This window comes from Ictalurus furcatus, chromosome 2 (assembly GCF_023375685.1).
Source record: "Ictalurus furcatus strain D&B chromosome 2, Billie_1.0, whole genome shotgun sequence".
Lineage (NCBI taxonomy): Eukaryota > Metazoa > Chordata > Actinopteri > Siluriformes > Ictaluridae > Ictalurus > Ictalurus furcatus.
Genome location: NC_071256.1, coordinates 29,944,878 through 29,972,260, shown reverse-complemented (window position 1 = coordinate 29,972,260; position 27,383 = coordinate 29,944,878). Strand labels below are relative to the sequence as shown.

At 39.8% G+C, this 27,383-nt stretch overlaps 1 protein-coding gene across 1 annotated transcript; it reads right to left on the bottom strand.

Moving 5' to 3' along the window:
- On the bottom strand, positions 1-26,890 carry cbx6b (chromobox homolog 6b). Its single transcript, XM_053640768.1, has 10 exons — positions 26,806-26,890; positions 26,039-26,082; positions 25,892-25,957; positions 21,709-21,775; positions 20,372-21,616; positions 6,465-7,226; positions 3,996-4,248; positions 2,315-2,556; positions 1,132-1,311; positions 1-429 (listed from the first exon to the last, which is right to left on the bottom strand). Exons 1-10 carry the CDS (start codon positions 26,872-26,874, stop codon positions 196-198), a joined length of 3,162 nt encoding a protein of 1,053 aa, XP_053496743.1. The 5' UTR covers positions 26,875-26,890; the 3' UTR covers positions 1-195.
- Positions 26,891-27,383: the final 493 nt, after the last annotated feature.

The window sequence follows — 27,383 nt, the reverse complement described above, 5'->3', positions numbered from 1 at the left end:
TTTCTCTTTCCCAAAACATAAAAAAATCTTTCTGGTAAAAAATAAATAATAACTCACTATTTTCTTCTATTTTGAGTTTAAGTAATTGGTTCAAACAGACATTGCACACAAGCGTTTCCAGTCTCCTTTCACCTGACCTTGTCTCAGATACCCACCACCCCATCCTCTTCTCACATGACCTCCTGATGTAACCCCTCACTGCTGCACGCTAGTGTGATGACTGCAGTGCTCGGCCGGCTGCTTGGTGACCCCGCCGAACACTTCCACCTCGCGGCTGGTCCAAGGGACTACATTACCCAGCATGCCTGTGCTGCAGTGGGCTAGTGCAGAAAGCTCTGCACGAGTCAGCGGCCGGTCCCACATGTTAAACTGAGAGAGGTCACCTAAGAGAGCCCGTGATGCCTCGAAACGAAGTCCACCTATTGAACTCTGCATAGAAGAGAAGACAACAGTCAGGATTCTGTTTAAAACCAAGCAACATTTCTTTTGTTCTTTTTGACTTTTTAAAGTTTTATTTAAAGGTTTATACAAATAGAATTTCAAATCAAATAGCACGGAAATCCTGAGTCATGTCTGCATCCCTGCCCACTTTGCCTGAAGCACAAATGAACTTTTATGTTTCTCACAATCTAAGTAACACCAGTCAGTTGAAGGATTCCAAGCTCCATCACGTGAACAACCAAAAGACACACAAGAAACTTCTCCATGTTCATGGTAACTTGATGAAACATGCCTGTATCAGCTATATCAGCCGACTTTCCTGGAACCTTGAGGTTTTCCTATTTCAAATGGCAGGCCAAATTTAACAGTGTGAAAACAGCAACATATAAAGACTGCAAAACTAAAGCACTAACTAATCACACTCGCTTATAGGTGAAAATTAAATCCAGCTATATCTGTTCTATTTTTTTTTTTTTCTATTTTCACTACTGATTGATTTTGTGAAGTTGAGTGAACACCATATGAACACCACTAATTCTGATTAGGAATACAATCCTTCTTTTAAAATGCCTGTAAATCCTCTATATATTAATATATACACCTGCATAGCTCTCATGTCTGGGCATATAACTAACTGTGCAGTTCTCAGCTCAGCTGGTCGTCTTGATCACCAGCCAGCGTATGACTCACCTGTTCCTGGCCCAGGACGAGCGTTCCTCCGGGACGGATGTAGTGGCGGGTTGCCAGGTCCTTCCCCTCACCTTTCAGCTTGCCTCCCACGTAGGCGTGCCACACTCCTCCTCTCCTGTTCCAGCTGACACACACATGCTGCCAAGAAGCCGCCGTCAGGTTCAGATAGAACTGTGCCACCTACAGGAGGAAGGAACAACTCTTGAATATTTCATCAGCATCCTTTCTCTCAACATTGCTTTAGGGTATGCTTAAACTCTCTCATACTGATCTGCTGATCATAACGAGAGGCTAGGGGGCAGAGAGTGAATCTCATGAATGTCAATTATGTTATTATTTTGACGATTTACAGTCGCAGGGAAGCTCTTACCATTAGCAGAGCTATCAAAGAAAGAACATCATTTTTGCACTGTAATTACCGATTTAAAGGCCAGCAACAACAAGAAAAGGAACGTAAGAAAAAATACAAGCGTGATACTGTAATCATGAACCAATCATCACAGTAAGAAATGGGTAAACAACCCACTTAATGATGCTGAGTGGGTTTAGACTGTTGTGTAGGCTGTGGGCAAATTGTCAGAACTATACATGTGACATACTCATTCGTACTGATCTGGGATAGCGTGTCCTACACACATTACACTACTGGAAGCAACACTAACCATGTAAAACATTTACAATATGTTTCAATAACAGTGACTATCATAATTATAATTTTAAATAAAATTGGTAGTTATATAATAGTTATATAAACACACCTACATGTTCTGGGAAGCTTGAATAAATGATAAATTTGCAAACAATTACAAACTGCTACATGTAAAGCAGGATAATCAACAAAGTCTGTCAAGGCTTTTCCCATATACTCTGAAAAAGGTTCAATGCAGAACTATTAAGGGAACCCATTTAGGAACCCATACTGGTTCTATGAAGAATCCTAAAACACAGTTGAAGAACCATTTTTAAAAAACCCTTTATAGACGGTTTAAGCACATCACGGCACATCAGTCGAATATTCTGGAAAACCTTGCTGGTTAGTAAACAGGCTGTGTTGTGTAGGTCTTTGGCAAACATTATAAAATGATGTTTTAATACTAACATAACAGACAACGCACGATTAGACATGTTTTCACATTGACTGAGAGGAAGTGATTGGTCCTGGGAGAAAAAACATGGTTTATACCTCATTTTTGATGATGAGCTCAACAGGACCATGGACTAACTGCTGCAGCATCAGCTCATGAGGGTCCTCTGACACGGCATAAGATACTGCAGTTCCCAGGATGCTCTGCGCAGGTCTGAGCCACATGCAGACAGTAAGGGCGTGGAGTATAGGGATTGCTCGCTTCACCACAGCATACATAGAGCTGGTTCTCAGAGGAAAGGAGAGCCTGTAACCCTCCGGGAACCTGTTCTCAGACTGACCTGAGAAACACACACACACACACACACACACACACACACAAATAATGACTACCAGACAACTATTTATAGAAAGGTTTTCTACAGTTTTACTATTTAACACTATGAAATAAATATAGATATAAGATTATTTGATTATGAAACGATGTGTTTATTCATAATGGAATTTCACCCAGGAGACTTTTATTAAGGTCTCTTAATAAGCTGAGCTCCTCACTGCTTCTCTTAAATTCTAAATGAAAAATGATTCAATCTAAATGAAATTTTAATAGGAATTATTATTGATACATTCTGATATATTTTGATTCAGAAAATAAATAAATAAATAAATAAATAAATAAAACTTCACAATTTACATTTGTTTAAGAAACAAATATAAACTGATCTGAAATTTGGACTGGTAGTGTACATGAAAATAAGCTGGTAGTGTATATGAAAATGTATAAGACTGGTATTGAATATGAAAATAAGTTACAATTTTATCACATGGTGGAAGATATATGCAACAGCTGAATTATGCACATACACATGTTACATTTACAAGTTCTTTAATTTATCCTTCTAACACACAGTATGTCTAGTTCATATTTAAACACTAACTAGGATCCTTAACCACTTCATGTCAGTATTTATTTATTGTATTATTGATTATTTATGTTCAGTTTTACAACATGGGATCTTTATGTCAGAACTAATGAAATGTTTATTGGTGCAACACTACACTCTCTCCTTAGCAAATATGAGCACATCACTAAATGCAAAATCATTGAAATGAATGAAACTTGATTAAATATTTTTGGAGGAGTGTGTTTGATGAAGACATGCCCCTTGGTCCTGGCGAAACTTTGAACAGATATGCACTCAAACCTTTCAATCAGATGTTGTGATATAAAAACCTTTTCACAAAATGTTTTCCAAAAGTGATCATATTCTGAATATATTTCCAACTTTATGTTTCCAGCTTTAGGGCCGAATACTGTACAAATACAATGAGAAAATCCATCCATCCATCCATTTTCTCTACCGTTAGGGTCACGGGGAGCCTAGAGACTATCCCCAGGGACTTGGGGCACCCTGGACAGGGTACCAACCCATCGCAGGGCACAATCGCACACATTCACACACTCCAGACAATTTGAAAATGCCAATCAGCCTACAACGCATGTCTTTGGACTGGGGGAGGAAACCAGAGTACCCAGAGGAAACCCCCAAAGAACAGGGAGAACATGCAAACTCTGCACACACAGGGCAGAGGTGGAAATCGAACTCCCAAACATACTAACCTTTTTGATTTCTCACTTTTACTCCTTCTCATTTCTCATCCTTTTCATATAATTTCCTCTCTTTTCACTGATTTATTCTACCCTTCTATCCAACCATTTGTTCATTCACTCATATAACCATTCCTTTAATCTTCATCTGACTTATTCTCACTCTCTCACCTTGCTCAAGGCTGCTGATTCTTTGGTGGACAGCGTCCAGTCCATGGTCAATGTGCTGCTGATGTTTCTGGGTTTCCTTGCGAAGTGCTTTCCTCTCCTCTTCCAGCACCTGCATCTTCCGCTTCAGCTCCCGCTCCAGATCCTCCACTCTCCTCTGTGCTGCGGCTCCCTGGACCGCGATTGTGCTCGAGACACTGCCTTTGCCTTTCTGCACCGACTCTGTGTGGTTGTGAGCCAGTGGAGCCATTTCGGCCTACAGGAAAACGTGTGCATTATTAATGAATTTTGAGCAGGGATGCACCGAGTGACACTGAGCACTGAGGTTAGATAATACTGGCTTGTAACTCAGGCTTGTTACTGGATAGATTTTGATCTATTTTTCAACCCAATTCAGATTGAATTTGTCATGATGTTGAAGTGATGCTGCCTGATGAGACTCAAATCATGCATAGGAATGCAGGACACTGTGGAGCTTGTTTCAAAGAAGGATGACATTATGCCATTAGGTCTGACATAGCACAGCAACAGAAGATTGGACAGGAAGTCAGTATTGGATCAGTTTCACGTCCATACTCAGAGCCTGGTATCAAGATCATATCAAAAATGGGGAAAGGGGGATTAGTACATTTTGGGTGAGCATTTTCACATTTATATTCACGTTCAACCGCACTGCATCATCAGTTTGGACTGTGGACAGCAAGCATAACAGTACTCTACACTGCAGCAGCTACAGAACTCATACATCTTCCGACCCTTGCGAGCGAACAGTATATTAGTGTGGTAAAAATGTTAATAAAACCGATGCTACACTTGTCCTGGCATCATTGCAGTAACCTATAATGTATTACTTCACCATTTTTTTTCGCCTCCTACTGTCATGCAATGCTCACGCGCAGCTTTTCCATTTATAGCGAGGAACATTATTGACGTTATTGATTTCGAACGAGGTTTAATCACGCAAGAGAGTGGCGTGAGCACGCGCGCGCTGAAGACCGTTGCGGCACTCCAGCGATCAAACGTGGAACTGGCGCGAGCGCTCGTGCTGCAGCCAATCAGAGCAGCGCGTTTCTAGCGCAGAGCCGTAAATCACCGCGGCCACGAAGCGCGAGCGGAGCAGAAATGAGGTGCTGGGGAGCGGCGGGGAGGAGAACTTAAAGAAGAAGAAGGGGGGGAAAAAGCGTGATTATCTGCACAGCACGAGATCGCATATCCGTATCCTACTACTGCTGAACTTTCTCTGTGTATGTGTGCGCGTGCGTGTGCGTCTGTGTATGTGCGCGTGCGCGTGCGTGTATAAATGCCGGCGCTCTGACAAATTGTCCGATCTATCGTGGGTTCCTGCGTAGGCGCACTTCACTGTTGCGCGCTCATAAAATTCATGATGCTTCAGTAGGGTGAAAGAGGTGCTAAGAATAACACAACGCAGAAGCATCACTTCTTCACATAATGTAATGTGAGACATTTTCTGGGAATAAGACAAACTATCAAAACATGCCACCTGTTGTATCACGATGGGAGCATTCTCTGACAAGAGCATTTATACTTACAAAAAATGCTACCTGTAGTTCTATACTGGAAACATAAATAGCACAAAATACTTGCAATATTGTTTTACACAGCTCTGTAAGTGCATGCTACAGTAGGAGAGTATAGACAATTCGGTGTGCTTATTATTATTATCATTATTATTATTTTTATTTTTATTATTTATTTATTTATTTTTTTTTTTTACATATTATTTGGGACAGTATGCTGTATAGGACATTACAGATAATTAGCTATCCAGTGCCCATGTTACTATATTCTTTTCTTTTCCCATAGCCAGGATGTCATTATTGTCTTTTTATATAAGTACATTATAATATATTATATATATACACAATAGCGTCTTTGCCTTTTTCTCTTTCGGTCCACCCCTTACAGAATTAATTATTTATATTTTACAGTATTGCAATTCTATATTATAATTATTAGATCTTAGCGCCTACTGAACATGAATGTTATTTTATTTATTTATTTATTAATTTTTTTAAAAGAAATTCTGTATATAATACATTAAATACATGATTATATGCCTATAGGCTACACTTAGGCGACATATAGGCCACATAGACTAGGCTGTTTGCATTCATGAATATTGAATAGAGGATATACATTTTTAGTACTAAAATGTCTAGCATTTACTTTAAAAATGTCTGGTAACATGCCTCCCCCATTCTTCTATAAGGGTTCTTTGAAGGGTAACTTTCTAAAAGGGTTCTACTTTAAGATTCCCTTTAAGGGACCTTCTACTCTTCCATAATCTTTAAGGGACCCTCCATACTCTTCAGGGTGCTAGATAACATATGTTTAACGTAAATGCTACATCGAGTTTATTCAGTGTAACTGCTGTTATGTGTTTACCATCTTGGTCTTTTGAAATAATTTGTGAAACACACCCCACCAGGAACAGCTTGTTTGTCTGTGTACCTCCAGTTTCTCGATGCGCTCCTTCATGTGCATGATGGCTCTCTCCAGTTCCCGGACGGTGAGTGCAGGCGGTCCTGCGTCGTCCTGCATCATGAGTCCGTCTCTGCTGTCCCTCCTCCCAGCCCGTAAGCCCTCGCTCATGTGTGTGCCGCTTTCGCAGACAGAGAGTTTCCCGGTGAGCTCGCGGATAGTGCGCTGCTCGGCGCGGATCTCTTCCTCCTGCTGCTCCACGGTGCGCCTGAGCTCTTCTGCTGTGGCGCGGAGATCCCCCGACTGATCCCCCGCATACACAGACTGATCGTCCGCCTGGAAGCCTTTCGGTCTGCACTCTCCAGCCTGAACCGGAGTACAGACCAGCCTGCTGACTGTTACCACCTGCTGCTCCCCGCCATCGCCTCCCGTTCTCACACCGGTGATCCCGTAGAAGGTTGGAGACTCTGGGCTGTTTCTCTCTCCGCTGCCATGGAGCGCGTCCATCGGTCCTGCCCGGGCCACGGAGCCTGATGGAAAGGTGAGGACACTCGAACCCGCAGTCAAGGACTGATTATCGGCGAGCGGCTGTGCGGCGGTCGAGGCGGCGGCTGCGGGAGAAGGAGAGCCGCCGTGCACCGCGGCGATGATGCAGATTACGGCTCCGACAAATGCCACCATCCCGGCGGCCAAGATCACAACAATGAACTTCAGGGTGGCGGTGAGCAGGCGGTGAAGATGAGAAACGGGTAAAAAAATAAAAAAGGAAGAAGAAAAAACCCCCACAGTATTAATTCACCGATTACTCCTGTGATCTTCAGCTATACAGTGTTAATATGGCAGCAGATCAGTAGCAGATTCTCTTCCCTAATGATGCCACCAGTGTTTTCAGTGTAGTCTACTCTCACCCTGAAGCCCCGCCCCCTATGTCTGCTTCACTGCTCCGCAAATCTCTTCACGCACTAGCCTACAGAAACGTGTTTCAGACTAGTGCGCCACTTCACGTACACTTTTAATATGCTCAGGGGGCGTAGTTTGTGGTTGGTGTGTGTGTGTGTGTGTGTGTGTGTGTGAATCTAGCAACCCCCCCCCGCCCCCCCCCCCCTTCCATATTCATATCATGAACACATGAAAAAATATGTAAAAAAAATTATTTAATTTGTAACTATATTTTTTGTTGCGAATTGAATGCGAGTTTGTCATAATAAAAAATCAGACAAAAATACTTAAGTCCACCCCCATTGCACAAATTGGTAACGCTATTCCACTATTCCTTAGCACTTTCACCAGCACAGGGCTGACTGAGCTTTATGATGCTGTTTGACAGGGCAGCCCAGGCAGCACCTCTCATAATGAAGAGAAGTGCTGTCCAGCAGAGTGTTTTGCACTGCTGGTCAAAGAGGGACAGAAAAAAAAAAGAATGAAATATGCACTGAGAAGCCAGAGAAAGTATGATATGAAGGTGTAATCTAGCTAACCACACTCCACATTGCAGTTCAGCCATAACAATCAATATAACAAAGTTTGTGCAAACAGCCTTCTGTTATGTTCGCTTTTTTTTTTTTTTTTTTAAATAGTTCCCATAATTATCAACAGCATGATTATTCACACTGGAAGAGTTATAGTTAAGCAATATCACAGGAGCAAGAGTGTCGTTTTCCAGAACATAATGTTAAGTGACATACAATACACAATATTTTTGCTATTTCACAAAAGAAAATAGTTCCTAACAAAGCCAGGTCAGGACCGTTGAGCAACACATTCTGGTGATTGTTTCATTCCTGATTCCTTCATTGTTAATCTGCGTTTTTAAACCAATCAGCTAAATGAATGATTCAAGTGACTCACTCATTAACTGACGCTTTTAATTTCATATTTAACCTATACTTTCTTTAAAAAAAAAAATCATTTCACAGATATGATGTTAGACTTTGATAAAAAATTATGCATACATTTAACAAAGCTATGTAGTCTATAAGCTTTGAACATGATTTTATTTCAGATTCAAGCAGTGTAGAGCAGTCATAAGGGAGAGGAGGAAAAGTTGATCAGGTAAAGATGATATATATAAAAAAAACAGTATAGGATTTTTTTTTTATTTGTATCATGATTTTCAAAAGCAGCTTTACATAACGTTAGGCTATATTTTAATGTCTTAAAATGTTTTAAAGACTCCAGTGTACAGCTTTATAGTAAGTCAAGTTCATTTTAAAGTTGTCAATAGAAACAGCCATTTGTTGTTGTTGTTGTTTTGGCTTATGTGTATCACAGTGAGGAACAGGGGGAAGACAGCAGACAGGCTGCTGTTTCAAATGAGCAGGTAAGAAAACAGGGACAGGTACGGAAATATTGATGAATGTTTGATAATATGCAATACACATCTTTAAGAGTATACATCGTTAAGATATTTATTTTTCATTATTGAGGTTTATTTGGTCAAAAAAAAAAAATAATAATATTATAAACAAAAATGTGTAATAGATAGCCAAATAGAAAAAAAAGCTGATTAGAATACACGGTAGCCAACGTAGTTTGATATTTTGCTAGTTTTTGCTGTTTTAGTTGTATGTCTTAGTGGATTTGTTCGTATATCAGATCCGAGGTGAAAGTAGCAGGAGATTAGACCAAAAGAAAGAACTAGAGGAAGAACATCTGATCAGCTAAAGGCAAACCAACACTACTGAAAGGACCAATGGAGATGTTAAAGGTGTCAATAAAACTAGCTAAAACTGTGTAATGTGTATATATCACAGTGAGGGACAGGGTGAGGACAGGAGCAAAGCAGCAATTTCAGATGAGCAGGTACGAATTAAGCATATTTATGTGATAGGGAAGAGTTTTTGAAATGATAAACTGTATGCAATTTACAAGTTGCTACTCTATACAATAGGGAGTTAGTTATTTGGTGTGTAACAGTGTTCTCTTTTCATGTCAGTTTCAGGGTGAAGCTAATGTTAGGGATCAGCTGAACACAGGCAACAGTGACAGCAAAGGATTTAAAGATTCAGAAACCAACACTTGCTTAAAGAAGCCTGCACATCCTGAGCCCAAGTTTATAGTAGTAGAGAGTAGAGCAAACTAAGTGTTACATTTTCAGATGCAAAAATGGTTTCAGATGTCCCCCTGGCTGCACTACAGTGCCACTTTAAAAGAGGTTTTATGCTTTTATTGTGCAAAAGTTCTCTCAAAGAAAACAATGCTTGCTTCTGTTAGATCCTGCCTTTGTGAGTAGATCTGGCTTTAGGAACTGGAAAAAGGCAGTTGAAAAGTTTACAGCCCATGCTAAATGTCACTCCCACTACGATGCAACAACTGTGTATGCTCAGGAAACAAACAACATAGCTTCACGACTCTCCTCAGGTGTTTCTAGACAACAGGAGGAAGCAAGAAATGTATTGTTAAAATATGTAGGATATGTTCAGTATTTGGCTTGACAAGGTATTGCATTGAGAGGTCATGATGAAGAGAGGGGAATTTTTCCCAACTTCTAAAATGCAAGGCAACAGTTGATCCAGCCCGTCACAAGTGGCTAGCACAATAGCATAATTAATATTATAAAAGCATAAATAATACAAGCATAATAATGACATCATCACAGGAATAGCCGATACAATTAAATCCCTTCCAGTCACTCAGTTCGCCTCAATTGTTGATGGAACTCAAGATGTCTCAGGCACAAAGCAAGAGTCTGTTTGTCTTCGTTATGTTGACCACGACTTGATTCCTCATGAGGAATTAATTGGTTTTTATGCAGTGACAGAAACTACAGGAGAAAGTTTTGCAAAAATGGCAATAGATGTATTATCAATTGCCACTATATGCCTCACTGCACAGCTCCATGCTGGGACCCATTCTCGGCCTCACTGCGCATCTCCATGCTGGGGCCCATGCTGTCCCTCTATAGGCCTCACTGCGCAGCTCCATGCTGGGGCCCATGCTGTCCCTCTATAGGCCTCACTGCGGAGCTCCATGCTGGGGCCCACTATAGGCCAGTATGTCTGGCAAATACTCTGGCACACAGTTGATGTAATTAGGAAGAAACAGCTTTTATCTTTATATGTGCACTGTGGAGCTCACTGTGTAAACCTAGTTACTCAAAAGGCATGCACAACTTCAAAACTGCTGAGAGATTGTCTTGACTAGGTGCATCAGCTAGGAAGTCTGTGTAGCCTGTGTGGTAAATTCAAAGAAAAGTTTAACCAGATTGCTACGTCAGATCATGGTATCTCAAGCACTGTAAAATTTCTCTGTCCAACACGATGGACAGTACGACACCAAGCAATAATATCTGTTCCCAAGCAGTATGATTCTGTACTCATGTCCTTAGAGGAAATATCAAACAGCAATGCTCCTAGTGCAGCCACAGCCAATGGATTGCACCAGCGGTTTCTCAATGGCAAGCCCTTACTGGGTCTTGTGTGGGCAGGAGCTGTGTTTAGAGAGTTGGAATGTTTGAATACTTCTCTCCAAAGAAAAACACAAACTATCTCTGGCATGAAAGTTGCTCTTTCTTGTGTTCAGGCTGTTTTGAAAGGCAAAAGAAATGAAGAAGCCTTTCAAAGTCTTTTTGAGCAAGCAACTGTGATTGTGAATTCTGTAAATGTAGAGGCTATCAAAGTCCCAGAACTAAGACAACCACCTAAGCGTTTTAGGGTAGAAGCAAGCACATACGGCAAATAAACGGCAACAGAGCATTACAGAGATGAGTTTAATTGGGTGCTTGATGTTGTTGAGGCAGAGCTCAATGAACGTTTTCAGCGGGAAGGTATACTGACCCTGCAGAAACTAGAGAACACTCTGCTCACTGGATAAATTGATTCAGTGTGTAGTGAGTATCCTGAGATCAACAGCCAGTTGCTTGCAGTTCAGTTAACATGTTTAGACATGGATCCAGTATGGAGGCAGCAAACAAAGTTTGTCAGTGAAAGTCCGTGACCTTTTCAGTGAAGTGGAAACTCTGGTCAGGTTGCTCCTGGTTGTACCAGTCTCATCTTCTGAAGCAGAAAGGAGCTTTAGTGCCCTTAGATGGTTGAAAACCTGGCTATGCTCAAGTATGTCACAAAAGAGACAAAATCATGTGACAGTTTTCATGTCCACCAAGATAAGTTGGAACTCTTAGATAAGAAGTTGGTGAGCTAACAATTTGTTGCTGGTTGTGAGACGCAAGCAGATATTTGGTGTTTTCACTTGAACTGTAGAATCATATTCACTGTTCTGTAAATATGTGTAAGTGTATCCTAATCCCAAGTGTACAGTTGTTACAATCGGTATTGTAAAAAGCGCCATATTAAGTTAACTTGACAGTTGTGCAAGAGCTGACTACTGTATGTGTTTCCCTTTCAAAAGGACTACAGTGGCATATAAAAGACAGACAGACAGACAGATAGATAGATAGATAGATAGATAGATAAGCAGAGAGAAATTATCCAATAACACTGCACATATAACAAAGCTTATTGTTGAAAATGTATTTATTATTTTTCTTATTTAAAAAAATATCTGGAAGCATACCCACACTTCAACCCCGCCAATGTTCAAACTAAATCTATGTCCATGATTATACTCCTTACTACGCTAAAATTCCAGGGCAGTATACCATAACAATAAACATTGAGACCATGTTGTTGAGCCACACATGATTTTATGGAGATGCCAGTGATCCTGACCCTTTCTGCTCTAAAGACCTGCCTGATGCCCTGCTTCTGGATGGAGCTCTCATCAACTGGAGGCTACATCCTGGAGATTGCTTAGGATGGTACCACTTGGACTGCAATTACCACACGCAGTTTTGCACTCAGGTCTCCTTTGGTGAAGAGTGCATTAGTTCAATAAACAGACTTCATGTAATAACCATAATGAACTTTCTTTTACTTTCACACTATCCGTTGTTACCCAGATGAGGACGGGTTCCCTTCTGAGTCTGGTTCCTCTCAAGGTTTCTTCCTCATTTCATCTTAGGGAGTTTTCCCTCGCCGCCGTCACCACCGGCTTGCTCAATAGGGATAAGTTCACACACTTAAAATCTGTATCCTGTGTTTATATATTTCTGTAAAGCTGCTTTGCGACAATGTCCATTGTTAAAAGCGCTATACAAATCAAATTGAATTGAATTGTTTCATCTGACACAGTGAGCTTAACTTGATGAGCTCTTATTGTTTCACAAAGCCTACAGCAGTCAAGTCCAGAATTATTGGAATGAGCAAAAAATGAACATAACATGCTTAGATATACATCTCGATTTCTGCTGAAGCACACAGATGGTAAGGTCAGATTTTGGTGCCAAAAGCATGAATCCATGAACCCAACCTGTCTTGTGTCTGTACTAACTGCCCCTGTAACAGGATTTTAGCTCAGTGGTATTCCTAGATCTTGAACTATTGAGCTAGTAAGGCCCTTAACCCTCAACTGCTCAGTTGTATGAATGAGATAAACGTAAATCACTCTGTATAAGGATGTCTGCTAAATATCATAAATGTAAATATGTTTTTGATCAAAACTATAAAACAACAGTCTAAATTGCTCTGTATAAAGGCATCTGCTAACTGCTGTAAATATAAAAGTCAGTGGCAAAAACAGAATTTCTGGAGCAATTTAAATATGCTTTCAGACTTTTACAAAATACATGTTTTTGAGAGTATTGTTTTTATTTTAAAAAGAAATGTAATACAAATTGTACAGTATATATCATTAGATAAAAGGCAAGTATTTATTATTATTATTATTATTCTTTTTTTTTACTATTTTTGTCTGGAAAATTTCAATGATATATATTTTGAACAATCAAATTGTACCAGGGTGCCAATAAATTTGGAGGTGACTACATAAATGTAAACTGTAATGTACTCAGTCATTGAGTACTAAAAAACAATTATTTGAAATTATATATATTAAGATTTATGCCAATTTTAGGCTAGAATCCATTAAAAAAAAAGCTATATCCATACTTGCGTTGTAGGATTAGGTTTAGGAATGAATGATGGAAAAAAGACGCACTCATTGAGAGAGAGCGAGAGAGAGAGAGAGAGAGAGAGAGAGAGAGAGAGAGAGAGAGAGAGAACAAAAGAGTGTGTGAGAGAGAACGAGAGGGAGAGAGAGAGGGAGTAATAAATCAAACTTGGTTCTCTGCAGCACAAATTCTCCTAATCAGTTCCTTTTTTCAGTCGGGGCTAAGACACTTATTCATCACTTCACACACAACCTCATTGTCAAGGAAACTAGATCTCACAGAGCAGAAGGTCTATTTTCAGCAATCCCAGTGCACTGGCAAGCTTTAATTATGCTGGCTTTAATAGCTTCCTGAAAGCCATCATTTCAACATGTCACACTCTTAAACATATAAAAGTCACTTATAACATTCATCTGAATTCTTGTGACCGGTGAATCCTTAAATCACTTGTGATGGTCATGCATCCTTTCTCATTTAAAAGCATATGAAACAGAAACGAGCTTATTCCTCTGTACAGGAGAATCTGTGGAACATTAATGTTCAACTGGTGGGAGGAAATGAGCAGACGCCCCAGGCTAGAAGCTGTTTTCTCTTTGTATGCTGGAGGTTTAGTGCCATCTAGTGTCCAGCTAAATAACAATATCCTCAAGACACACGGCCCTGAGCAAAGAGTTGGGTGCAAATTCACCTGAGAGACTACAGTGTACACACTTGTAGCTTTGTAGGTGCTGATATGTGCAGTTTGCTGTGCAAGACAGTACAGATATTAAACTGTAGAAAGAAAACAAATCTGCAAAATAAACCCTCTCTACATTTTTGTACTGGCTATAGATATAGCGGTTTCCCATGGGTATTCTGTAGTGTTGGGTCCAAGTCCACCTTTGTCGAGTTCGAGTCGAGACCAAGTCCTTAACCAATCGAGTCCAAAAGGGGCGGAGTTGGACTTAAGTCAGAGTCGAGTCCAGAAAGTAATTCAATTGAAAACACTGAGCTGTTAAATTAATATTTTAACCTTCACAAACCAATGGAAACAGAGACGTAACAAAAAATCCCACTATTACATCTTGCCACTGCCATTTAATTTTTATTTCATGTCAGCAGCACCTCAACTAGTTTCCTATCAAAAAATGGTTTAAAAGGACAAAAATAGATATAGAGGTATATGTAGAACTTTTATTATATTACAAGTGTATGAAAATACAAATGACCCTGTTTTATTATAATATCACACTATATTGTGTCCTCCAGGGTTTCAATGATTTGATGCGTCTCCCCCACAGTTATATAGGCTGAGAGAGAGAGAGAGAGAGAGAGAGAGTACAGAGTACAGTTACATTTAGCAGCATGTCATAACATCAAGCTTCATGCTTTATTACTGCTTTTAATCTGTCTATGAATGACAACAAACTCATTTCTGAAAACAGCTCTATTATTGTAACTTTTTTCATTTTTAATTCCTAAAATATATAAAAAAAATCCCTATCAGCAGGGGTTATGATATTTACTACATTAAGAAGTACATTTCACATTTTATGTGAAACTCAAGACTGGAATCAGCAAATGCTAATGTTTAGGGGTGGGTGATATGACTACACTCTTACCTCACGATAACGATACGTTTTCTCAGCGTAGTTTATTTTTGACCCCCTATGAAGCAAGGCTACACTTCAGCATAGTTTATTTTTGACCCCCTATGAAGCAGGGCTACACTTCAGTGTAGTTTATATTTGACCTCCAATGAAGCAGTGCACCCTGTCCAGGGTGTATCCCCGGCTTGTGCTCGATGCTTCCTGGGATAGGCTCCAGGTTTCCCCGTGACCCTGAAGAAAGGATAAGTGGTATAGAAGATGGATGGATGGATGAAGCAGGGCTACACGTCAGCGTAGTTTATTTTTGACCTACTATGAAGCAGTGCTACACTTCAGCATAGTTTATTTTTGACCCCCTATGAAGCAGGGCTACACTTTAGTGTAGTGTGAGGTGAAGTGCGTTTTGGTCTAGCTAGCAGTCACTCTCTCGCTCTTGTCACTTGGACTGTGTCCGTAACCGCATACTTACCTACTATATAGTAGACGAAATACATGTATTTCGTCTACTATATAGTTGGTAAGTGTGTGGTTTTGGACGGAGCCTCGCTCTCAAAAATTTTTTATCTTTCTTTTCATGTTACACATGACGCAGACTCAACTGTACACTAAAAAATGAACTGAGTCCAGGATCGGGATCGAGTACCCAACTCTACTATTCTGCTTGCATTATTACGAGTTTTATTTAATCTTTCTTAGGCCATTTTTTAAATTATTATTTCCTGTCAATATATCATTCCAGATTAATAATTAAATAAATAACACCCCTTAACTGGTTTGCCATATTCCCCAATGTTACCCAGGTGTGTTCTATTAGATTGATTGTTTAAACAATAAATAGTTTTGAACATCTACTCTTGGTTTTAGCCTTCAGTTTCACCTGTGAAGACTGCGTTTGCTGTTAAAAAGGTTAAGCCAACACGAAGATCAGAGAGCTGTCTATGGGCGAAAAGCAAACCATTTTGAAGCTGAGAAAAAAAGGGAAAAATCAATCATGAGCATTGCACAAGCACTGGACATAAAGTCTACAATTTGGAGTGTCCTGAAAAAGAAAGAAACCAGCGGTGTACTGAGCAACAGACGCTGAATGGGTCGGCAAAGGAAAACAACAACAGCTGATGACAAACATTGTGAGAGCTGTGAAGAAAAACCCAAAAACAAGGGGTCAATGACATAACCAACAATCTCCACAGGGCAGGGCTGAAAGTATCATAATCCACCGTTTGAAGAAGACTTGGAGAGCAGAAATATAGAGGCCATACCACAAAATGCAAACCACTCATCAGCAGTAAGATTTGGAAAGCCAGATTGGAATTCACAAAGAATTACAGAGATGAGCCACAAAGGTTCTGGAACAAAGATTAATCTCCACCAAAGTGATGAAAATGGCAAAGTGTGGACAAAGAAAGGATCTGCTCATGATCAAAAACATACAAGCTCAGAAAGAAACATGGGGGAGGTAGTGTCATGGCTTTGGCTTGCATGGTTGCTTCTGGAACAGGCTCACTAAACTTTATTGATGATGTAACTCATGAAGGTAGCAGCAAAATAAATTCATAAGTTTACAGGAACATTTTGTCTGCCAAGTTACAGAGGAAAAGCATCCAAATTAATCAGGAGGAACTTTATCATACAGCAAGATGATGAACCAAAACACACTGCCAACTCAACAAAGGACTTAATCGGGGGAAAAAGTAGAAGGTTTTAGACTGGCCAAGTCAATCACCAGACCTTAACCCAAATGAGCATACATTTCACCTCCTGAAGAGGAGACTGAAGGGAGAACCCCCACTGAAACTTGCAAACTGCAAACAGTTGCTCTGCTTTGCATCACACCGTATCATACCACTGCCTTACTTATATGCCAGACACATATTAGAATGAAAACCAGAGTAGTTGACTTGTGTTTCAGTGTGACTGTGGAATCTTTATTCTAGTTTTGTCAGTTTAACTGCTTACAATGTTGAGGTGAAGAGTAGGGGAAGTTTTAAAAGCATCATCACCACACAACTCATTCGTTTGCAAAAACCACAATCAAGCATTTATTTAAACTTTTTTTTTTTCAAGCTATCCTACTTCAGAGCAGTACAAAAATCCATGTTCTTTTTGCCAATTTAAAAAACCTATACAGAATACACAATCAAAATAACATACCTTTTTTTTTTATCAGTTTAAAAACAAATAACCTTTTAAATTATTATATAAAAATTCTTCATGATTCAACAACACCAAAAAAAACAAAAAAAAAACACAATTTTTCATGAGTGTTAATCCAAACTCAATACATAGTTCAATATTTAAAGGCTTTCCATGATTACATTAGCAGAAAGAACACCAAGACCTACAGCCAGAAACTGATTGAAAACGTGTATAATTCCATCAGCGTTAATACTGCAGCACTATAAATAGATAAGGCAGAATCTCTTTCTCTCCATGCCTTCATTCAAATCACTCACAAAAAGATGTTGAACAAAATGTGTAGTTCAAACAGAAATCATAGTCATGCTGCTTCAAAAAAGAGCTCTATTTCAAAAAAAAAAAGAAAAAAAAAGAAAAAGTCTTTACATTACATCAGAGCGTGTGATCTACAGAGTATGAGTGTGTCTAATTAAACTCCCATTAAAACATAATGGACATGAACCTGCAGATCATTAATGTCTTAGAGCTCAGGTTCCCAACTCCGGACCTGGAGAAGTACATTTGAGTGTTTTCCCTGTTCTAGCTGAACTAGCTGAAGCTTGTTAGTGTGTTAGAGCAGGGAAAACTCGAAACTGTGCAGGACAAGGTCAGGAAACTGTGTCTTAGAGAAACCTTCTGGTATCATGTGAAACCATTACAATAAAATAAAGAAGTAAACATTTTAACACATTTTGCAGTGCTTATATCACTATCACTATAGGCACATACTTGGATCAAATAAATAAAAAGTACAAATGTACTAGATCAAATGGAAACGTAATAATAATGTAATCAGTTCACATGTTCTAAGTTTCAAATAATTTTCTGTCCGTATTATTGTAAAAAGGTTTGATGGGTGGATTGTATAGCCTTCTGATTCATGCAGAATTCATGCCAAATAAATGATTCGGCATCACAATAATTCAAACATCGCCAAATGTTTGTGCCAGGCCCAAGCCTGAAGCAGCAAATTATTCGTATTGCAAAAGAGCCATGCTTCTCTGACAGTTTACATAGACGTCCATTTTAACAGCATAGTTTCTTTTATATATATGTATGTATATATATATATATATATATATATATATATATATATATATATATATATATATATATATATATATATATAAACAAGACAAAATCACTCACTGAATTCAGTTTTAGACAGTGCCATTTCAGCATTATTCTAAGATTATGTGTTCTGTCAGATTATACAATGAACAGAATACAGAGCAATAATTAAAGAAAATGACTATGTTCTGCTTGTGTTATCAGTCAGCGTGAACCAAGCTTGCGCAGAAAATGGGGACAAAAACCAGAAAACTTCCTCAAACTGATCTTAAGGTAATAGAGATATTTATATTTTTTCTATATTAGCATGTTTCGTTTACGTTTCATTAATACGAGTTTTGTGTAATCCTCCTATTGGTGGCTTTAGAAGAGCATAGTAGCAGTGGTCACACTCTGAGATCTTAATCAAGAGGCACAACTTTGTCTGTCTTTGGTCGCAATGGCACCAAGTCTGTCCATATTTAATTCTTCGCCGCTACTGTACTCTCCTTCTTGCTACAAGTCTCTGCTTTGTGTTCAAGAACCCGCTGTCTAGCTGGGCGCTTAGCTGGAGCTTGCTTTTAATTACAACCTAACTGGAGGCTAAGAAAATTATATCAGCATGGGAATCAGATCAAAGACGGCACCTCCTTTACAACTGCCACATGGCGGCCAGCGATGTGCGTCTAGTCTGCCATCAACATCCAGTAAACCTTACTGGATTATCCCCAAAGGCTTACCCAAAGAAAAAAATAATTACATGGGTAACTCCAGTGCTGGTAATGTGACTTAATGGCACAAGGTAGGAAAGAACCATATCCTGAGAGCACGCTGTGTAAATTTAACAGATCGTCTTTTCACCAACATTTGATCTCCAAGTCTAAATTGTAGAGCATTTACCATTGCTTTACCAGGAAGGTGAAGAAGGATAACGAGAACAATAAAGAGTGCTATCAGATAAGCTTATTCTTCTAATCTATATATATATATATATATATAGAGAGTGCTATCAGATAAGCTTATTCTTCTAATCTATATATATATATATATATATATATATATATATATATATATATATATATATATATATATAAAGATTCAACATGATGCAAAGTTGTAAGCTAAACGAAACAAATGTTTAAATTACAACCAGATCTTCTAGATGAATTCGTACACATCAAGTTTTCTGCAATATGTAGCTTTTTCTCCCCAGAGAAACGTTCTTCTGAATACGTGTCCCAGCTGTAGACCTCTGAACACTGAACTATTAACTGCAGGCTGTGATGGAAATAACATAAAATAAAATAAAATAATAAAACTCAATAAACGACTGAGATAAGACCATTATTATTACACAGTCATAAAAGTGTTGGGTGCTTTCAGGCAGTTAATCATTACACCAGACTCTTCAGTTGGCCAAAAATATTCAAATAACTGAGTGTATATCCTCACACGCTGCACACAATGTGATGATAAAGGCCAGGAAAAACAAATGAAGAAAGATCACAGCAGGCGCAGCATGAGAAATGAATTTGTCTGCCTCAGGCTAAAGATGTCGCAGATGTTCAATGAGGGATCAACATTAATCTTCACCTGGAATAGGGTGAAGAGCCGGTCAGGTTAAGGCCCTCTATTCAGCTTCAAAATGTAGCTTATATTCAGCATCTGTGTTTACTGAGACAGCACAATCAGGGCGAGATTGGATCCTACATTTGTCTAAAACATGACGGGGCCAGAAACCACAACAATCATTCTTTTATATTTTTTTCTTCTCAATTTCTACAAGCCAATATTATGGCACAATACTCTAAGAAAATCTCCTTTCAAACTCACTGTCAAGCTTCACAGATGCTTTTTTCTGATAAAATCCTTTTGGGGGGGATTTAATTTAAGTGCACTGACTGCTCAAAGTGCAAAATTAACACTGCAGCATTCTGAAAAGTGAAGTTATATGTCACAAAATATAAGAGCCAATCATGTTTCAATATGCAAATAGAGGCGCAGTCTGTCTTGGAGAATCAGTGGGCGCATGTAGGGTTTGGGACATTTCTGATCTGCATATACTTATAATAAGTAATGTGAAATTCATTTCCAAACATCTTCACTGTAAAAGGCAGTATGTGTGGCATCGGAGTTCAAAGAGAATTCTTTTTTTTTTTTGGCTGTCACAGTTAAGGGTTTGTCTTTTTTGAAGAAGGTAAATTATTGGCACAGCAGGGAGAAGAGGCCACTGCCGGTAGTCCAGGAGGATGGCAAAACTCTTTAATAGTGACAGTAAGGAGGTTGGTTGTAACGTCCGTAATGACCACATTGGCACACTGTGCAGCCATCTCCGGATGCCAATCCAGATCCTGGTCTTCCTCCGAGGCCTCTTCGGATATAGGAATTTCAGGAACTTTGGGCTGCCGGCGGCCACGAAAGTGCTGCCGCTGTCTGGCTCTCCTATCAGTTCCATGAGGCACGGAGAGATCCAGGATGTGCTCATTCTCTTCAGACGAGGATGATAATGAAGAGGAAGAGGAGGAGGAAGAGAACATGGGGGAGGAAGGCATGGCTGACTGAGTCAATTTGGCTTTCGAGTCTGTTAGCTGAGGACTGGATTTGGCAGCATGTGAAATTTGAGAGTTGGCCTCACCTGATTGGGGTAACTGATTGGGGTGGAATTGTGATGGAAGTGGGGGATGAGGTTCACTGTCCGAGACTTCTGAGCTCGAAGCAGATCGAGGTGGCTCGACAAGCGCTTCAGGCACAGCTGAATTCTTTACTTTTGAACTTTGAGAGGAAGATGGCGATGGATTCGTACTTGGTTTGTGACCACTTTGTTCTGCCTTAGGCTTTTCCTCAGAGGGGTCCATCGGATAAGCCTCAATTGGCTTTCTAAAAACTGAAAATCCAGCTCCACCCATGGGCTGCTGCAGGCATCTAAAAGATACATCTCCAAACCTCCTGCTCTTCCCGATCACTCTGTTCCGAGAGGGAACTTTCTGGCGCCCAAGATGAGACTGATGGCTGGAATTTTGTGTCCTTTTGTTATTGGCTGGCCCAGTCTTGTCCATCACTTTTAGATTCAAGATGACCCGTCCCTTTTTGACCTCACGAGGTTTGACCTTCCGGTTAAGGATGCGGACTGTCTCGCAGAAGGGACTGACTGTAGGACGGGAGGAGAAGGGACCAGAAGAACCGATTGGCGGAGCTAAAGGGTCGGGACGGGGCAAAGGCCGCCGTGCCATCCGATGACATCGGTGGATGTCTTTCTTCAATTTGGGCTGGGCCGCACCGGACTGCAGCTTAGCATTCGAAGGGCCACTGGGATGGTACGAGGATGCAGGTGGAGGCGGAGGCGGAGGTTTGGAGGACGGCTGGGGCCGACTAGGTTTAAACTCAAGGATTCTGGGTGAGCTCTCAGCAGCCTGTGCTCGTGACTAAGGAGAAGGATAAAGAAGGTGAATGGGGTATATTTTCACAACAGGTAAAATGAATCAGATTTTAACACAAATAAGATACATTTACCAACCTTCAAAAGGAGTGTTTTAGGCTTGGGACCTCTCTTTTTTGGTCCATAAAGTTCTTGCTCTCTCTCTCTGGAGAGAAAAATAAAAATGAGGGGTACACTTCATAAATCTCAAATAAGAAACAGTCATCAAGTGCATTGTGGAATCACACATTTTAATATATTTTTTCCTTATCTCTCTTTAGGTATAAGAACTTTGGGGTGGTATATATAAAAAGCACATAATGTGTAAGTTTATATGGTATACACTATGACTGTAGCTTAAAACGTAATCATGTCATAACTACATAATAGCATTATTAATTATTAACTGATTTCTAATCTTCAACGTCTGTCCAAACCACTAAGAAGAGCCTCTCATCTACAAGATTATTTTACTATGAATCAGGTTTCTAGCCTTTACACAACACTGAAACTGCTTTGTCAGTCACCAATGATTTACTTCTTCCTGATGACACTGGTGCCATCAACATTCTTATTCTGTCAGATCTACTGTAGCCTTTAATGACATCTGTTAGATTTTGCCGTCCAGCATTTCTTCTGCAGTTCCAGTATGGCTATTGTTTAGTTTACAATTCATCTCTCTGATCGATTCCAATTTATAATCTTTTTTGGACATTAATTAATTACTGCCCTCACACAAGGTGTCCCTCAAAGACCAGTCCTTGGTCCTCTGTTTCACCATATACAGTTTCCTTTGGCCAGGGAAAATTCAGCAACATGGTTTTATCTCCCAGTACTAGGTTCACCACAGCTGTCTCCCTCACCTCATTAACCGTCTAAAACTTTCAATGGAGGTCAGCTTTCTTAAATCAAATCCTGACAAAACAGAAATTCCACTTGAAACGGAATTTTAAGTTGGTATAGATGTTATGAGCTGAAAATTCTTTTGAACCTATGTTATTCAGGCTTTCATAATCTTACCACTTAGATTACTGTAATTCCCCCTTCATTAGCATTTCTGATAAAACTCTAGATGGAAAACTCTATATATTTACACAAACCTTGGTACACATTATAGCCAATACTCAAACAGTTACACTAGCTACCATTTCAGTTATCAAGCAACACAGCCTTGCCCCATCTCCATTTCCTCCCCTAACCCTACACACCAACTCACAATCTCGGGTCTACCAATACTGGTCTACCGGAGGTGCCAGAGTGGGCTGTAGCACAGTTCTTAGGTGGCACAAGTTGGCTGTTTGATTCCTTCCTGTAATAATCTTTCATACCGTTATCCTCTGACTCATACAGACCACTTCAAAACACTCAGAGAGCACATGCATCTCTGTTCACAACAGACACCAGAGATCATGGTTAGCGATGACAACTTCCCCCAATTCACTTTCCTCTACACGATGATTCTGCACTTTCACACACCACAAATGTTGCCAGGCGATGGCAGATTAATGGCACCAGCATCAAGTGTGTGTATGCTGAGAAGAACTGCATAATACAGCTAAGTTTTTATATACCGAGACTAAAGACATTCAAACTCATTTTTTTCACAACTCCAGACATTCTCATGTAGTTAATTAAAAGTATCTAATTTATATCCATAAGAGGTCATTTCAAAATAATAGCTAAGAGATGGACTTATTTCAGCTTTTACTTACTAATTTAGATTTTAAATTAGGGTGGCTGTGGCTCAGGTGGTAGAGCAGGTTGTCCACTAATCGTAGGGTTGGCGGTTCGATTCCCGGCCCACATGACTCCACATACCGAAGTGTCCTTGGGCAAGACACTGAACCCCAAGTTGCTCCTGATGGCAAGCTAGCACCTTGCATGGCAGCTCTGCAACCATTGGTTTGTGTGTGTGAATGGATGAATGAGACACAGTGTAAAGCGCTTTGGATAAAAGCGCTATATAAGTGCAGACCATTTACCATAGATTTTCAGTAGGTCAAATTTTTACATACACTTTGTTAGCATTCGATGGCATTGACTTTTAATTGCTTAACTCAAATCATATTCTTGTGGTGGCCTTCCACAAGCATCTCACAATACTTTCCTGGAGTTTTTGCCCATTTCTCCTGATAGAACTGGTGTTATTCAGCTCCCTTGCTCAGATATGCTTTTTCAGTTCAGTCCACAAATTTTTCTATGGGATTCAGGTCAATGTTTTGTTATGGCCATGCCTTCCTTTTGTTATCCTTAAGCCATTTTGTTACAACTTGGGAAGTCAGGATCATCATGCTGCTGGAAGACCCAGTTGCAACCAAGTTTTAACTTTCTGGCTAATGTCATGATATGTTGCATCAGCAGATAAGATAATTCTCCTTCCTCATGATGCCATCTATTTTCTGACATGCACCAGTCCCTTTTCCTGCTAAACACCTCCACAATACGATACTGCCACCCCCATACTTCACAGGTGGGATAGTGTTCCCAAGATGATGATATTTGCATACGGTTGTTAAAACATATGCTTGTGGTACCGTCACTTGTTCGGAAATTGCTCCTAAGGAGGAACTCTCATTGAAGAGTAAATACTAAAGTTGTGCCCCAAATGACGTACTATACACTTAAACAATGCATTATGTACTCTACTGTCTAGTGTACGAATTTTAAAAGGGTAATATCATCTGAAACGGAAAGCTAGCGTGTTTTACTAACCGGAAGTATAAGCCGCTTCCCAGTCGATGGCGCATGATGTCAAACTCACGTAGTACAACACCACTAGCTTTAGCAGAACACCCAGAGTCAACGAAAATACATTTCTTGTTTACTGTTTATGTCAATGTTACCTTTTATGCCAAACATAACCTCAGTCACCATCAGACGGAGGAGTAATCATCAAGTGACAGCGGAAAAAAAAGTGTACGACCTCCAAATCCTCTTAGGCATGGGAGCATTTTATATTAAATACCACTAAGAAGATTGTAACCTGTAAACTTTGCAAAGCGAAGCTTCTAAAGCACGGAAGCATGAAAGTGATGCACAAGAACAAACTTATGTTTATATCCAAAATGCTCCACTTTTCAAGGGCTTGGGGAAACTGGTGCAAGTTGCTTAAAAGGTTTAGTTTAATTCCAGTTCATTGTCATTATATGCAGTATTTGCGCGCTTGCAGTGTAAATTCTGTCGTTTATTATAACGAAAGTGAAGTAACGAGGCCTCACTTGCGACGCAGACGCGGTGATAAACAGTGGGTTACGATCAAATAAACATAAGTAAAACAATATGCCTAAAGGCAGTGAGCAACAGACCACTATGTGCAGTGAAAGTGAGATTTTATTATTATTTTAGGACTGTAGTTTAATCATCAGTGCTTTTTTGTGCATCCATAGAAATAATGAATAAATACTTATATATAATTAGTTTATATACATCAACTAATTCAACAAACAGTTGTGTTAATGTAAAGTTTCAGATTTTTAAAAAGTTTTATATAAGTGTTTATATTTGCAACACTCAGTTTGTGGATTTTATTTTAAACAAAAAAAATATTTTAATAGAAATAATAATCGGCTGATTCGTTTATGAAAATAATCGTTAGTTGCAGCCCTATTATCAATGAATTTGCATACACTATAATCGGATTGTATATTATATATATATACTATTATATACTATAATTGCATTCAAAGTAGGATATTTTCCCCTATTGCGTAGCCATACTGATAAACAAATGAAATGTCTATAAATATCCACAAAAAAAAGCAGGCTTTATGCATGAATGTATTTATCTTTTGTCATTTTTTAACTTTCAGTATATTTATACTTTCTACAGGGGATGCACTGAGTTCATGTTTTTATTATCAATATTAAATACTGACAGTAAATCTCTGACAATCAACCACATATCGATCCTCACGGCAAACAAGCCGACTCTCTGTCGCGAAGTTATGCAAAGCATCACAGGTGTGACGATACAATTCAGCTCTTTGTTTACATGAAAGATCCGTGTTGTGTCACTCAACGCAACATGCACAGTGCATATTAACAACAAACACATCCCCGGATCAGGTCTCGTCAAATCTGATCCGATAGCAATCTGGTGATCAGCCTGAAACTAACAAACAATCTCTCCCAGATCAGTGCAACCCAAACTTAAAACATGAACACGTAGAACGTGAGCGGTTAATATTATCACACCAGTCGTTCCTATGCATGTTATATTCGGATTAAAAGTATACGCTTACTACATGTAGGTTTAACAGAGAAGTCTGAGAATCAAACTCACTTTTGTTCAAAAGCTGCTACGAGGCGGTCATCGAGGATGTTCTCCTCTGGTTCCCAAGTGCTGTACCTACAAACACGCAACAGAAGCAGTTATTATATAACACTCGCTCATGAATAACTGGATAATAACATTGACATTAACACTTACTTTATAGCCCAGCCTTTCCATTTGACCAAGTACTCCATGCGTCCCTGGAATGAAAACAAAAGCACATGGGGGAATATGACTATACAGATCTCCAGTACATCACTTACTTACATCTGAGCCAAGACCAGCAGCAACAACAACAAAGATTATATAGATATTATAATATTTTGAAAGCAGACCAGAGTGTTGAGAGCTATTACAGTTCACCAAAAAGGTCTAAACCCTGCCATGGTTTTTTTTTTTTTTTTTTTTTTGCAGGTCTTTTCCAACAAAGGGCTCATAAAAAGGGCTGATCGATTTACAAGATATCTGAGTTAAGGTTATTCTTTTGCTCCAAATTAGCCATGGCCCTGTCCTGAGCACAGGCAGACTGCTCTTTGTCAAAATTAGCAAGTCGGGCAGACACAAAACAGCTGTCTCCGTCTTCCAGGCTAACGCTAGCCACACAGGCACACAACTAGCCTTCTGGCTAACGCTTTCTGCATCACAACACATTGTAGAAATAACACAACAGGAGCAATGCAAACTGCAGAGAAAGCACCAGGAGTAGACATTTCATCAAGTTTCTTTTATTCGCCCTAAACAGACACAAAACTCAGCATATCCCTGCTTTTCATGAAACGCAACTAAAACACGGCATTGTCACTGAAATGAATTCACTCAGTGTGTGTGTGTGTGTGTATGAGAGAGAGAGAGAGAGAGAGAGAGAGAGAGAGCAAAGTTTAATCGCAGGCCGCAAAACGCCCCGAAACCGAAAACACGCTAACCTTGCGGACGCGCCGCTTCAGGATGGCCTCGGCGGCAAACACGCGGTCCCCCGACGCTGAAAGCTCCATAGTTTGGGACAGGAGGCGACGCTTTGCCCGCTGAGGAGACGGAAAGGAGCCCCGCTGTGATCGGGGAAAACAGACGCAGACAGCCGCGCGCAGCCCGACCAGTGACTGTGAGCCGACGAGGTCACGTGACTCTGAGTAGGGGAATGCTGCAGCTAGGAGACAGCAGTAGGCGGAGCGTAAGGCGGGGTAACTGTCAATCATATCTGCACTCAACCAATCGTCTTTAGCTATGCTTAATTGAGGCGTACTGGGCTGTACGCATGTGAAAGATTCATTAAGAGGGGAATTCGGTTATAGTATAGTTTTTGAATGTCCACATTGTCTATGCATTTTATGTCTATGCCATTATTAAAACCCTGACACGCGATACATTTCAGAAATTCTCAAGGCTTTGACTATCAACATTATGAAAGGAAAATGTTTATATTATATTTCAAAGAAGCCTGACTGAAACCTTCTCTTTTTGGGGCAATTTCTTCAAAATGATTACATTATCCATCCATCCATTT

Excerpts from the sequence above, each read along its gene's own strand:
- cbx6b (XM_053640768.1), bottom strand. The coding sequence starts at position 26,874 with ATGGAGCTTTCAGCGTCGGGGGACCGCGTGTTTGCCGCCGAGGCCATC. Across the intron at positions 26,083-26,805 it reads TGAAGCGGCGCGTCCGCAAG|GGACGCATGGAGTACTTGGT; the intron begins GTTAGCGTGTTT and ends TTTTCATTCCAG. Across the intron at positions 2,557-3,995 it reads AATCAGCAGCCTTGAGCAAG|GTCAGTCTGAGAACAGGTTC; the intron begins GTGAGAGAGTGA and ends TGTGTTTCTCAG.